This window comes from Gymnoscopelus braueri, assembly GCF_963280865.1.
Source record: "Gymnoscopelus braueri genome assembly, chromosome: 8".
NCBI lineage: Eukaryota > Metazoa > Chordata > Actinopteri > Myctophiformes > Myctophidae > Gymnoscopelus > Gymnoscopelus braueri.
Genome location: NC_137609.1, coordinates 16,718,251 through 16,731,538, shown reverse-complemented (window position 1 = coordinate 16,731,538; position 13,288 = coordinate 16,718,251). Strand labels below are relative to the sequence as shown.

General features: G+C 42.8%; 1 protein-coding gene across 3 annotated transcripts in view; it reads right to left on the bottom strand.

The window, feature by feature from the left end:
* dtx2 (deltex 2, E3 ubiquitin ligase) overlaps positions 1-12,740 on the bottom strand; it is a 449,633-nt gene extending 436,893 nt beyond the window's left edge. The window contains exons 1-4 of one of the 3 annotated variants that reach the window (XR_013933657.1): positions 11,990-12,740; positions 8,002-8,605; positions 6,360-6,418; positions 1,882-2,085 (exon numbers count right to left, since the gene is read on the bottom strand). Coding sequence is in view for 2 of the 3 variants with exons in the window: in XM_080436349.1 (XP_080292475.1) it covers positions 1,882-2,085; positions 6,360-6,418; positions 8,002-8,605; positions 11,990-12,362 (1,240 nt within the window). In the remaining variant the exon portion in view is untranslated. The remainder of the gene's footprint in view (positions 1-1,881; positions 2,086-6,359; positions 6,419-8,001; positions 8,606-11,989) is intronic. The other 2 variants (XM_080436349.1, XM_080436350.1) reach the window with 2 other exon arrangements.
* Positions 12,741-13,288: the final 548 nt, after the last annotated feature.

The window sequence follows — 13,288 nt, the reverse complement described above, 5'->3', positions numbered from 1 at the left end:
CCTAAAACTGCTAGAGAAATAACTTTGCAGTCGACACTGAACATTGAGAACCGCCGTGTTCAGACTGGAACAGGAAAATTACCTTCTTGTTTTCTCGGGCGGTATTGCATGTAATCAAAACATTTTTGCATCGATCGACACCGTTAATGTCACGAATTGACAAAACATCCACAAATCCGACAGTGGCGTATTCCTTTAAGCCATTAAATAATTATTTGATGGGGCAGTGGGGGGTAGATGTGTCATGTCAGCACTGAGGGTCAGGGCTGAAAATGGAAAATGAGGCTCATGCAAAATGAATCAATACAGTACTAATGTATGGTGGTGGCTATGGTTGGAATGAAGGGTGAGTAATGGACGACTTTATACCAATCACACACCACTACCATCAGTCTATGTGCATGTCTCCCCTCTCATGTACACACGGGAGTGTCAAGTCCGCTGTGGAACCAGATTCAGTGGTAAACATCCATCTTTAGGGTTTTGCTCAATTACAACAGCTCTAGTGGGGGCATCAATCCTGTACGCCTGGGTCAGTGTCTCTTTATGAAGGCCACCAGTTGAGAGACAGAGTGAACAACGTATGAACGCCGTTCTAAATGGTTGTTCACATTTCCGTAGATATGGGCGCTCGCTTCGATTCCTGCCTGCTCCCTCATTATTTCCAGTGGATTCAAAGAAAAAAAAGGAAAAAAAAGAAGCAGAGTACAAATGGGCAACATAGATGAATGACAGCCATAATAAATGTGATGGATATTCATGACGGCTCAGGCAGAGATGGGAAATGTATGCAGACAGAAATTAATACGAAGCAGGGGGGGGGAAATGAGGCCTACAAATGAGGATGGGTGGGATTAACGTTCAAGTTCCACCAAAAAAAGAAAGCATGCTTCTTTCTTTGACAAGGTGGCTTCAAAGTGTCAGCACACCTATGCCTTTTTCTTTGAGCAAAATTACATTTCCAAATTAAGATGTTTAAAGCTAAATTTAAACTCTTCTCTTCACTGTGGTGGTTAGATGATGATGAACTAAACAAAAAAACTAGACTTATAACGGCGTGGCTGTCATGTGGATTCTTAAAGTGGGGGTCCTTGGGGGGGTTCCAGGGGGTCCCCAGATAAATGATGGATAGTTAGGAACCAAATGGACCCTTATGTGGTTGTAACTCTTTGAGAGTGTACAAATGGAACCAAATGGACCCTTTTGGGTCCATTTGGTTCCATTTGTACACTCTCAAGAGTTATGGTGGTCCGTGGTCTAATGCAGAGGTTCTCAAAGTGGGGTCCGGGGACCCCCATGGCCCTATATATCAGCCATTTTCCCAAAATCTTGACATTCTTGGAAAATGTTTGAATATTTTTGACATTTTTAACACCACAAATCAAGTATGGGGGGTCCTTGGCACACAATCTTTTCAGATGGGGGTCCGTGGTCAAATATACATTAATTTAGGGGTCCACTGATCTATGATGTACGACAAAAATATTTGGGCAAGTTCTCAGCCCGATCCGACTCCCACTGACTTCAATTGTAAAATGTCAGTTAAAATTGTGGGCAATTACTTCCATGGCCTACCGTCAGTGCGCACAAGAAATGTGGCGCTGATCAGTCCAGTGGTTTGTGGGATAAGCCCCGGACACACACAGACAGACAGACCCAATTCCAGATAGCTCGCCTCCTACAGCGCCAACGCCGTAGAAACCTGACAGCCCCCAGGAATAACACAATGTGGCAAGTGAATGCAGGGTTGAGATGCGAGATGAAATGTTGTCCATGCGTCATGTCAGCTCGGAGGAGTCGGTGGTGGGTGGACCGGGGAGGAGGACAGGACTACACAACGCAGAGGCAAAGAAAACGGGACAACTGTGATGTGGTAGCTACCTCTCCTGTGCTGCCTCTTTGCCCTCCTAACTGAACTGCTGCTGCTGTGGGCCTTGCTGGGCCTGCTGCCTGGGGATAGAAGAGGAGGAGGAGGAGGAGGAGGAGGAAGAGAGAGAGGAGCAGGCTGCTGCAGCTGCTGGGGGAGGGGGGCGCTGGTAAAGTGCACGCCGAGTCCCACTGCTGACATCAAAATGGAGGCCATGCCTGGAGTGGAGTGGGGTGGGGTGGGGATGAGTGGGGGGGAGGGAGGCCGGGGTGGAGAGCCAGTGGAGATATCGCCGGAGGGAGGGGCAAGGGAGGAAGAAATCAAAAGGATGAGAAATGCAGCAGGACAAAGCAGTAGTGGACAACTTGCACTCTCCCGTCCCGATTCATCCACACACACACACACACACACACACACACACAATAGCAGTCAGGTAGAGCAGTGGTTCTCAACCTGTGGGTCGGGACCCACATGTTTTTTTTGGGGGGGGGGGGGATAACAGTAAAGTGACAATTTAAGGACTTAAAGGGATACTTCACTTTCCGCCGGGGGACACATTTAAAAAAAATATTAAAAATAAATGAAAAAAGTTATGGAAAATTCATGGCCCCCTCACGACACACAGTGTCCTACTAATGTGTGAGGGGGCCATGAATTTTCCATAACTTTTTTCATTTATTTTTAATATTTTTTTTAAATGTGTCCCCGGCCCGAAAGTGAAGTATCCCTTTAAGAGTTTTTTTTTTTTTTTAAGTTAAAATGGAAAAAAGATGCATACAGTCAAACGTAATCAACAAACTATACTATTAATACTATACCAAACTGGTCAAACATTGGCCAAATTGTCAAATAATATAAGAAAGGCAAAAAAAAATGAAAATAGACGATCTACAAGCTCACAACGCCTCGCAACGAGGCGTTGTGACTGAGCTTGTAGATCGGCTATTTTCACAATATTTGTCTGTGGAACCGAGTCAAACTGAATGTAATGCCTCAACTCCTACAATTCCAAGTGCTTGTCAGGGTGAGGGGGTCCCCAGTTCAAATATGATTATTTTGGGGGGGGGGGGGGGTCGCGCCCTGAAAAGGTTGAGAACCACTGAGGTAGAGGGGTTAATGCAATTTAGCGTGTTATCCTATTTATGTCAAAGCCTAAGTTTGGTAGGATTTCATGTGAACATCTTGCTGTGGAATTAAACGACAACTGTCACCATTCGCCCCATTGGAGTATTAAGTATCCATTTGTTTGTACATTGCTGTTTGAACTAGAATAATGCAATAGGAAAATGGAAAATCAAAGCATGCAAATCTTCATGTAACCTTCAAATTGCTCTCTATTATGCAAAAAAAAAAAAAAAAAAGTGCTACAATTTCTCATCAAATCAAAGAATCTAACTGTGACAAAACAATAGTAAAAAATGTTCTGCAGACTGTTGCAGACTCTATTAACCCATTAAGACCTGAGACGATTCTTAAAAATGTTTTCTAAATCCTAAGTTTTTTGAAAAAAAAAAAAAAAATGAAACATATTTTTTTTCACGATTTTTCAAAAATAGCAGATCTGCAAGCTCATAGCGCGGCACTCGGTGCCGCGCTATGAGCTTGTATATCTGCTATTTTTGAATAGCCAAAGACATTTAAAGTGACACAGATGCGTTCCAGGTCTTAATGGGTTAAATGACCAGCTGTTATCTAGACATTGTAAAAAAAGAATAAAGGAGAAGAAAAAAACGAAGTTGATTGGCCATTTGTGTGCAGTGATCGGGCCACAAAACCAAGACGGTTATTCATTCTTCCATCTTCAATCTTTTACAGGCTTATTCAGAGGATCCTCCAATTAATCCAGCAAGGGTCTCTGCTGGCTCGTGATAGAAACAAAGCTGACGACAGGCAGCAACACAAAAACAAAACAGCCATATTTATGACAAAACTAACCCCAATCATTATAAAATTCGGTTCCATCTTTGTGGTTTTGGTTAAATGGTGTTATTCCTGATTGTTACAGCATTGAATAATTTAAACGAGGTGCATTTTCATGGTAACCCATAAAATCATACAAAATCAAGTGCTTGGGCTTCTTACTTCTTACAAGACAGACATTTCTCATTACACCCCTCGGTCATTATCCATAAGAGTCATTAGGGGCTAATAGAGCCCTACACGGCAAATCCTGAGTGTTAATTTAACTCAAGTCTAAAAATGCCGTAATTAACAATCAGGGATTTGCAGGGTATACATTAAAGAGGTCTTTGCTCTAGCTGCACATGCTTTGGAATATTCTGCCTATGGATTCATGCTGTCTATCATTGAAGAAAAAATGCGTGGGTTTGATTTCTTACCCTTCCGTATCACTTTCACAAGACTGAATGTTGTTCCTTTTCCAAAATAGGATAGACTACACTAACAGTACTGTATTCATAATGGAGAGATTCTTACAGTCTACCTGGAGAGTTGTTTTAAGGTTCCATATTGTTTTACATGTCCAATAGTTCCTAGAAGATGATGAAACAGACTGACACTTGTCATTGGTGTCCATTTTAAAGGCAATAATGTTACTGATTATCTGCAGCGGAACTAATTGGCTCGTAAGTTTGACACACAGCAGCCATGTTGGTACAACTGGTGCCAACCGACTAAAACGTGGGCCAAATGAAAAAGGAGAACCCGGTCAACCCAACCCACCACAAGAACACTGGTTTTATTGCCTTCTATTCTCATTCTGTGTACGCTACACAGTCCAGGTGTTTCTCCAAATAAAGGGGACGAGGGAAGTAATACGTTTTGGCTGGTTAGACATGGCTCTTGATGGTCAAACTCGCACAATTGTCAGTGGAATATTGAATGCTGACACACCCACATCAGGAACACCACAGCCATGATGGCATCTGCTCAGGCTCACAATACATGGGAATATCTGGCCTGACAGGATATTGTGTTAGCATCTGTGCGGAACTGGAAGAAAACACTGTGCTGGGCAGTTTGTCGGCAGAGTTTGCTGCCCTCAAACTAGAGGCTAAAGCGTAACAATCAGAGTTTGATTTGGATGGGGAATCCATGCCACTGCTTTTGATACACACACACACCCCCCCCTACTATATACTATACTAGTATTTCCTTTCCTTTTGGGTTTGATCATACGATCCCAATTTAACAATTAACTTAGGTTAAAATTATTAACCCAAATTCATAATAATTCATTATATGATAGGCTTGGGTGAATGGACAAATACAGGCAATTTTTCGGGTTATTTTTGTCCTTTATTTTGCAAATATAATGGTCTGCCTCCATGGGAATTCAACTCAACATAATTAAAAGGTAGGGTAAGAGATTTTCTTTGGTTAAAACAAGTGTTAAATAGCTCTATATATTCTGATAATACTCAAGAGCTGGAGAGACAGGGAGACTCCTGTTACTGAACAAACAGTCTATAGCAATGATTACTATCAGAAAATAGTGCTTTAACCTCTAAACTAAAAACTTTTAGTTTTAACCAAAAACTATCACTTACATTGGCTTTAAGCTGTACAGCTCCATACAACGCATGCACAAAATGAAAATCAATTTGGGCCATATTATGCATGTTTGTGCTGCACTGATATCCAATGAGTCTTTCACAAAACAGGGCAGTGACTGCAATGACGATCACAATTAAGCCGTCTTTGTTTGCGATCCATTTTTATTTAGACATGCCATCAAAAATAAAGTGAAACCTATCTAGCTGGTCTCTATAAAAGCCTCGCTTGACAATGCTTGTCCCAGTCTCATAAGATCCTGCACTTAATTCTTAATTGATTGCTGTCAAATTTCTCAGCAATTGGCAAAGTCTGGTTGTTAATACCTTGTGTCAGTTATGTTTATATCACCAGTCAATCAAAGGGTACACAAAATATAATTGGGGATTTGCTGCCCTACGCTCGTTTTTCAAGGGAGAGAGAGATTGATCCAGGTGAATAGCCTGCAGGATTTTTTATTGTCCGTCTTATTAAAAAGACAAAGCCCACGTGAAAAGGGAACTGGTTGCCGTGTTTGCAACATCATTGCTGTCAATGAATTGCACCCACAAGGGTTCATACGAGTACGTCTAGGATTTAGTCTCTACACTGCTTGAACTTCGTTTCGACACGCTATTAATTCAAGATTCCCGTCAAGTTCCATTTGTGTTGTCTGTCTCGTCTCTGTTCCTCATACTGACAGTGTGCTGTCGTATTATTATAGTAACCCGACACTGACACTGCACTGTGTCGGTGGTTGGGGACCCCCAGAAGAACTTGGGAGCTGAGCTGTTCTTGTGGGAATGCATTTCTTGACATATCGCCCAACACTATAGTAAACCAATAAGTATATAGGGAAACAGTGGTTAAGAAAATGCCAAACCCACTTCCACTATTTTTTGTGGTAGCGAACCCTGGTTACAATGTCTCACACAACTGCCAAACAATAGCGGTGACGCAGAACAGGACATTCAGGATGGATGGCTGGTGACCCATTTACCTGCCAGGGCAGAGCTCACACCGGTGGATCCATTCAGCTGGACAGGGATGGCAGGAACACTGTGGAACAGGAAAAAGGAGACACTGACTGACTGACTGACATGCAGGAAGCATAACAGCAGAAAAGGTTTGCGCTGGTACAAGCAAGATATATGCCAAACAAGACCGATTTACAAGCTCACGATGCAGCACGTTGTGAGCTTGTAGATCTGCTATTTTCTATGTGCAACACAGGCGGCACACAACTACAAAAGTATTTAAAAAAAGGCTGAATACAAGTTACACCAGGCGTTACTGAACTGAAGGTAGCACTTCACTTCGAAAGACAGCACAAATGTTCAAATTCAATGTTGTTTTCACTGCCCAGTGCCCCCTTCAGTTCATAGTACTAGTAGAAAAACAGCTTAAATGGATAACATCTCTCTCCAATTTCAGGTAAACAAAGCAAATCCACAACAGTTGCCGATTCTGTTGAAACACTGTGTTCTATCCTCCTCTGTCCAACAACATTTGCCTATCGTAGCTTATGAGAGCATATTATGCGGATGTAACGTGAGAACACAGAAATAGTACCATGAAACAAGTTAAAACACAAAGTTGAAGGGTGTCTACGGGCCTGTGCACTCTCCGTTTTTATTCCCAGTGACAAAAAGTTAACACATTTAAAAAAAATTATAATCACCAAAGCCAAACTAAAGATGAGTTCAATGCTGTTCAAAAAACTGTTAGGATTTAGAAAACATTTTTACGAATCGTCTCAGGTCTTAACTCATTGAGTGCCCAAATTATTAATATCTATTTCTGGCCATTACGATTTCTATTTTTTTATTTTTTCAAAGTAAAAAAAAAGTGCTTAGGAAGCGAGATACAGCCTTTTTCAGTTATAAGTTAAACAAGGAGTGGATGGAGCTGCAAATCTTCAGATAATGATATCTTGGGTTCAGAGTAAAAAAAAAAAAAAGTGTTTCTTTTCTATTTTTTTCAAAAACATGTGAAACACGTTAACACATTGACCGCCAGAGGTTAATCTCATAATGTACTCACCAGTGCCAACGTTTTATTGTTGTTTTTTGTTTTTTTCACGTCGCCACAGATCTTGTTAAAATCCTTAAGATTGAGCTGTGCACTGTTTGTAAACATCGCGGAGATCTCACTGCTTCTACCAGTGAAGACCACGTGTCAAACGGAGCCGCCATGTTTGAGTTCTGACCGTTTAAGTTAACATGGGAAATGCGAGGATGAAAAACTACATGTTTACAGGGGCTTTTACAGGGGTTTTTGTGTACGACTTAGAATGGAGACAGACGGGAAACAAAAAACGTGATCGCACTTCCGGTCGACATCGGGTGGTGTTACACTGAAAATGGTCCCCCTAGAAAATTGAAAAAAAAAAAAATCGGAAAAAAAGGAAAAAGCACCACAGCCCGTAGGCTACGGGATCGGCGCTTAACCGTTGGATTTAACGGCCCGTAGAACTACGGGCCCGGCGGTCAATGTGTTAATGGCACATTGCACCATAGCGCTAAAACACGTGAAACACGTTAATGGCACTCAATGAGTCAATGGGTTAACCAGTCCATCAGTGACAAACGTACACCTAAGAGCGAGTGCAGAACTCAAAACCAAACCACACAGATACCAACCTTAGACCATTACCAGCCGTCGAGCTCGTCAGCGACGTTGGCCCAGAAAGTTGACTACCGGGGGGCGGCGGAGGCCAAGCACAGCCCCAAGACATGCCCCCGACGGAGAGAGGTCTCCTAGGGTAGGGCGAATAGACCGGGGTGGGGTGAGCCACCACGGCCCTTCCCGCCCCCACCTGCAGGCTAGGGCGGTTGCTCAGCTGCCCCGACGAAAACGAGTGTCGGGAGCGGCTGGGTATGGGACCCGTGCTGCTGTGACTCAGACACTGCTGGCAGGAGCAGGCGGGGCCCGAGGAGGGGACGGCCGCGGAGGAGCCCGGGGACGCCAGCGGGTAGGGCAAGTTACACTGCCGCCGCACTTGCCGTCTAAAGCTGGTGGATTTGTTAACCTGGGCCAGGGACGTGAGGTCGACTATGTAATTATATCCGTGAGGACTCAAGTCTGCGGTGGCCTGGCGGGCCTGGTAGCTGTGCTCCAACAGGATTGAAGTGCGCGTCTCGTACGGCGTCCAGCCGCCTTCGTCGTTGGCCCACTCCCAGTAGACGCCGCTGCCCAGGCCCGAGGACTGGGCGAAAAGCGACCGACGCACCGATCGCGTCTTTCCTGAAAAAGAGAGGCGGATTGATGTTGGATAACCTAAATACAGTAGAATCTTATGAACACCCCCCCATCGCCCCTTCCAATGAATGTATTGAGTTTTATGAATCCAGTCCAGTCTAAGGAATCGGTTGAACCAGCAAATCCTTCACTTGGTGCTGTTGTTTTGGTTTGATCAAAAGTAACTGAGTTTCAGGTGTGTATCCAACCATGAGGTTTTTTTTAATGTAATACCCTACCCTTAAGCCTTAACCGCTCTTTACATTGTTCACACAAACTGAAACTCAAAACATTTCAGAGACCTTTTTTCTATCACAGCAGCTGCAAGTGCATAACACTAGGGTTTGGACAAGTGTAACATTGTTTAAAGAGGAAAGAAAAACTTGTTATCGCTAGTACTGTGTTGTGAATAGTATTGAGCGACCATTAATTCTGGCCTGTGGGGGGGGTCATGTTGCACTTCGGTATACAGATCAGTAGCCAGCCACCACAGCACTGTCAGACACTAGATACAATATTTTACATTGATTTGAACAGGCCAGCAGCTAATGTTAGGCGTTGACTGACATCCGCCAACGCAGTGGTTCTCAAACTTTTTCATTTATATTTTGTAGGCATTAGGCCACAGACCCCCATAACTCTGAAAATGTACAAATGATCATTTGTACACTCTCTGTGTTACATACTGGTAAGGGTCGATTTGGTTTCCAATTCCAACTATCAATGGTTTACCTGGGGACCCCTGGAACACACTCAAAATGACCCCTGGGGGTCCCCGGACCCCACTTTTAGAACAACTGCGCTAACGTACCTGGTGCTGTAAACATAAACATGCTACTATAACAAGCTGGGAAAAGGGCCCAAACAACCACACGTGTGGAAGTAACCTAACCTAAACCATGTCATCATGATGCCATTATATCACATTTACATTAAGAATAGTAACAACACGCATGGAGCAGTCAAACGTCATCATCATAACTTAGATTAGGGCTTTAGTAACCTTTTTTTTTTTTTTTCAACCGATATATTGAATCGGAGCAGAACTGAAACTTTAAACAAATTAATCGAGCGAAAGACAGAAAGGCTTGCATGGAGAAATCGAAGCCTTGGCCGTGAAGAACCGATCTAAACAACTGTACTTAAAGGGCAAGACCACTTTGGTAGAGGTTTGGGTTGTGTAGTTACCTTGCCATGATGTAACCCCAAAAGGTGGCTAATAAATAAAAAATAATTGCTCCATTGATTAGAAATTGAGAATTCAAAATATGCTCCTCATTGAATTACATTGTACAATGAAACAGCTCTCAAAGTCACTCTTTTCGCACGTAAACAAACAAAGCTGATTCAGACAATATAGAACATCACCAAACCCTGTAAACCTGTATGTTAACTTCCTGTTTATTTTACTATTTGAAGATCCGGATCTAGATCCACAGATCCAGTCCGGGTTTTCTTCCTAATAAAAATAGCAAAATCAACAGGAAGTTAATATTTGTATTAAATAAAATAAACAGTACTGGGTTTGGTGATGTTCTATATTGTCTGAATCAACTTTGTTTTCATCCGTTTGTGTGCAAAAAGAGTGACTTTGAGAGCTGTTTTACCATACAATGCAAGTCAATGAGGAGCATATTTTGAATTCTCAATTTCTAATCAATGGATTATTTTATAGCAATTATTTTTGATTTCTTGTCCACCTTGCCATGAGTTACATCATGGCAAGTTAAAGGGATACTTCACTTTCGGGCCGGGGACACATTTAAAAAAAATATTAAAAATAAATGAAAAAAGTTATGGAAAATTCATGGCCCCCTCACGACACGCAGTGTCCTACTAATGTGTGAGGGGGCCATGAATTTTCCATAACTTTTTTCATTTATTTTTAATATTTTTTTTAAATGTGTCCCCGGCCCGAAAGTGAAGTATCCCTTTAACTACACAACCCAAACCTCTACCAAAGTGGTCTAGCCCTTTAAGCACAATTTTGAGGTATTTTTATTTTACTGGAGTATTTCCAATTTGCTGTACTTTTACACATACACTAACCACTTCAGCCCGGGCATTTGCAAATAGATTGTGAGCTTATAGATCTACTATTTTTTTAAACTTGTGACATTCTGCCTAATGAGTACTGTCTACTTTTGGTACTGTAAGTACATTCTGATACCAATACTTTAGTACTTTTACTCATGTACATTTTGAGTACGGGACTTCCACTTAACGGACTATCTACTATCTATAGAGCATCGCAGTTCCCGCCCCTTCCGGGTGCCACTTCAAAAAACTCAATGCATTTTTCCCATTGACATTTCCAAAAATATTTATATCAATTAATTTAAGCCTAGAATCAAGCCATCCAGGGTCCTGGTGAATCATGACCATAAAACGTTTGATTCTGTGAAAAAACTTTTTTGAAAACGGCAAAACAGAGGGTATTTATTAAATATAGTATATCATATCATTAAATATAAAATTTTAAAAAATCACAGAAAAAAACGTTTTATGGTCATGATTCACCAGGACCCTGGATGGCTTGATTCTAGGCTTAAATTAATTGATATAAATATTTTTGGAAATGTCAATGGGAAAAATGCATTGAGTTTTTCCTTCCGGCACCAGGAAAAACCAGGAAGTGGGCGGGAACTGCGATGCTCTATACTGCGATGACTACCTATACTGCGATGTAGCTGTAGAATACAACTCTCGTAGACGTATCTATGATTCTGACGTTTTCAATCTACGAGAGTTGTAGGGTTCACGCCCCATGGAAACAGAGACTTTCTGCACTATGCCCCGTAGACACTCCAAACATGTACAAATTGAAAATAAGGTGCTTACCCCCACGCCCCAAATGTTAACTGTCTCTACGCGGTAGTAGTTTAATGTAATAATCCATATATTTCAATAAAGAAGTGTTTTAATGCCGTCTGTGGCCGATTCTGTCGGAAGTTCCCAATGGGCGGTCGTGACGGGTAGTGACGGGGCGCATCCGGTGAAACGCGGAATTACACTCAATGTAAACAGGAAGTAAACGAGGGTGGGAAAATGGCGTTCGGCCAGAGACGGCATTAAAACACTTCTTTATTGAAATATATGGATTATGACATTAAACTACTACCGCGTAGAGACAGTTAACATTTGGGACGTGGGGGTAAGCACCTTTATTTTCAATTTGTACATGTTTGGAGTGTCTACGGGGCATAGTGCAGAAAGTCCCTGTGTCTATGGGGCGTGAACCCTACAGCTCTCGTAGATTGAAAACGTCAGAATCATAAATACGTCTACGAGAGTTGTATTCTACAGCTAACTGCGATGCATGTATCGATACTTTTACTTAAATAAAACAATGCGAGTACTTTTCCCCCCACTAGTGTATATAAAACATACCCGTGTCCTGTCGGAACTGCTTGAGGCTGGGGATGTCTATGAGGTAGGGGGACAGGCTGGGGTCCGACTGGCCCAGGCAGATGCTGGTGGCACCGGGACCCCCAGCACTGGGAGGAGGACCCCCACCACCGGAAAGACCCCCACCGGGACCCCCAGGAGGAGGAGGGGGAGATAAGCAGCGCTCGATGTGTCCGCTCACCGCGCCGCTGTAAGGCCGCCACAAGCCCTGGTCGTCCTGCCATTCCCACACCACCACCATGGGCTGAGAGGAGACGTGCTGCTGCTGCTGCTGGCTCTGGGGGGCCGCGGAGGAGGAGGGGGTCCGAGACCCCCCGCCACCCACCCGGACGCAAGAGCCAGAGACCACCGCCATATGTTCACACACAGACAGCTACCGTGTAATAATAACGCTAGCGCTGGGCTTCTTTAGCTTAGAGAGACAACAACACAGCTAATAGAGCTCCACTTCTTGTTTATCAAAGGATGATGACTCTGATGACAACAACCCCCCCCCCGGTGCTAAGCTAGCGCTGCTAGCTCGGCTCGTTCCAGGTTTCCATGGAGTGAGTTATGAGGAGCTGTGAGAGCAGACACGGTGCTGCTGCTGGTGGAGGAAGAATGAACCACAGACAGAAGAAGACATTATGACGGGTCAGCCTCTGACCATAGAGTTAAAAATAAGCCTCTGACTCAGTGACTCTTCTTCCTTTTCGGATTGTCTCTCTGTTCTTCTTCTTCTTCTTCTTTGTGGTTGCTCTTCTTCTTCTTCTTCTTCTTCTGATCTTCTTCTTCTTCTGTTTGGGTTCATTGGCGGTTGGCAACCGTATTTGTGCATTACCGCCACCTACTTGTTTCTTCATTCAACGCAGCTAGTCCCTACTTGTAATTTAAAACCTGAGTCATACCCATAAATACCTATATTTAATACATAACTTGAACAAATTACGAACTCAAATTTTGTCTATCAAATTTTTCATCACTCTAAGTTACTCAAATATATGTCTGTAGCACCTTTCCCCCGAACATTTCCTTTGTATATTTGTTAAATCATAGCCTACCGCTCTTTAATTTCTGCTAAATTCTCAATTAGTTATCTTCTTTCTAAATTCATATTCTCTACAGTTAATCATCACGTGATCTATGGTTGCTCTTCTTTTCCGTCATGTGAAATTTAAGAACGAATTGACGCATGTCAGGCAAATTGCTGCCCTCCACAGGAAAAGAACAGTTGCTTTGATAACATCACGTTCTCATTTTCCCTACATACGTCCCTTGTTTTTTAACTCTTTTAAATAATAA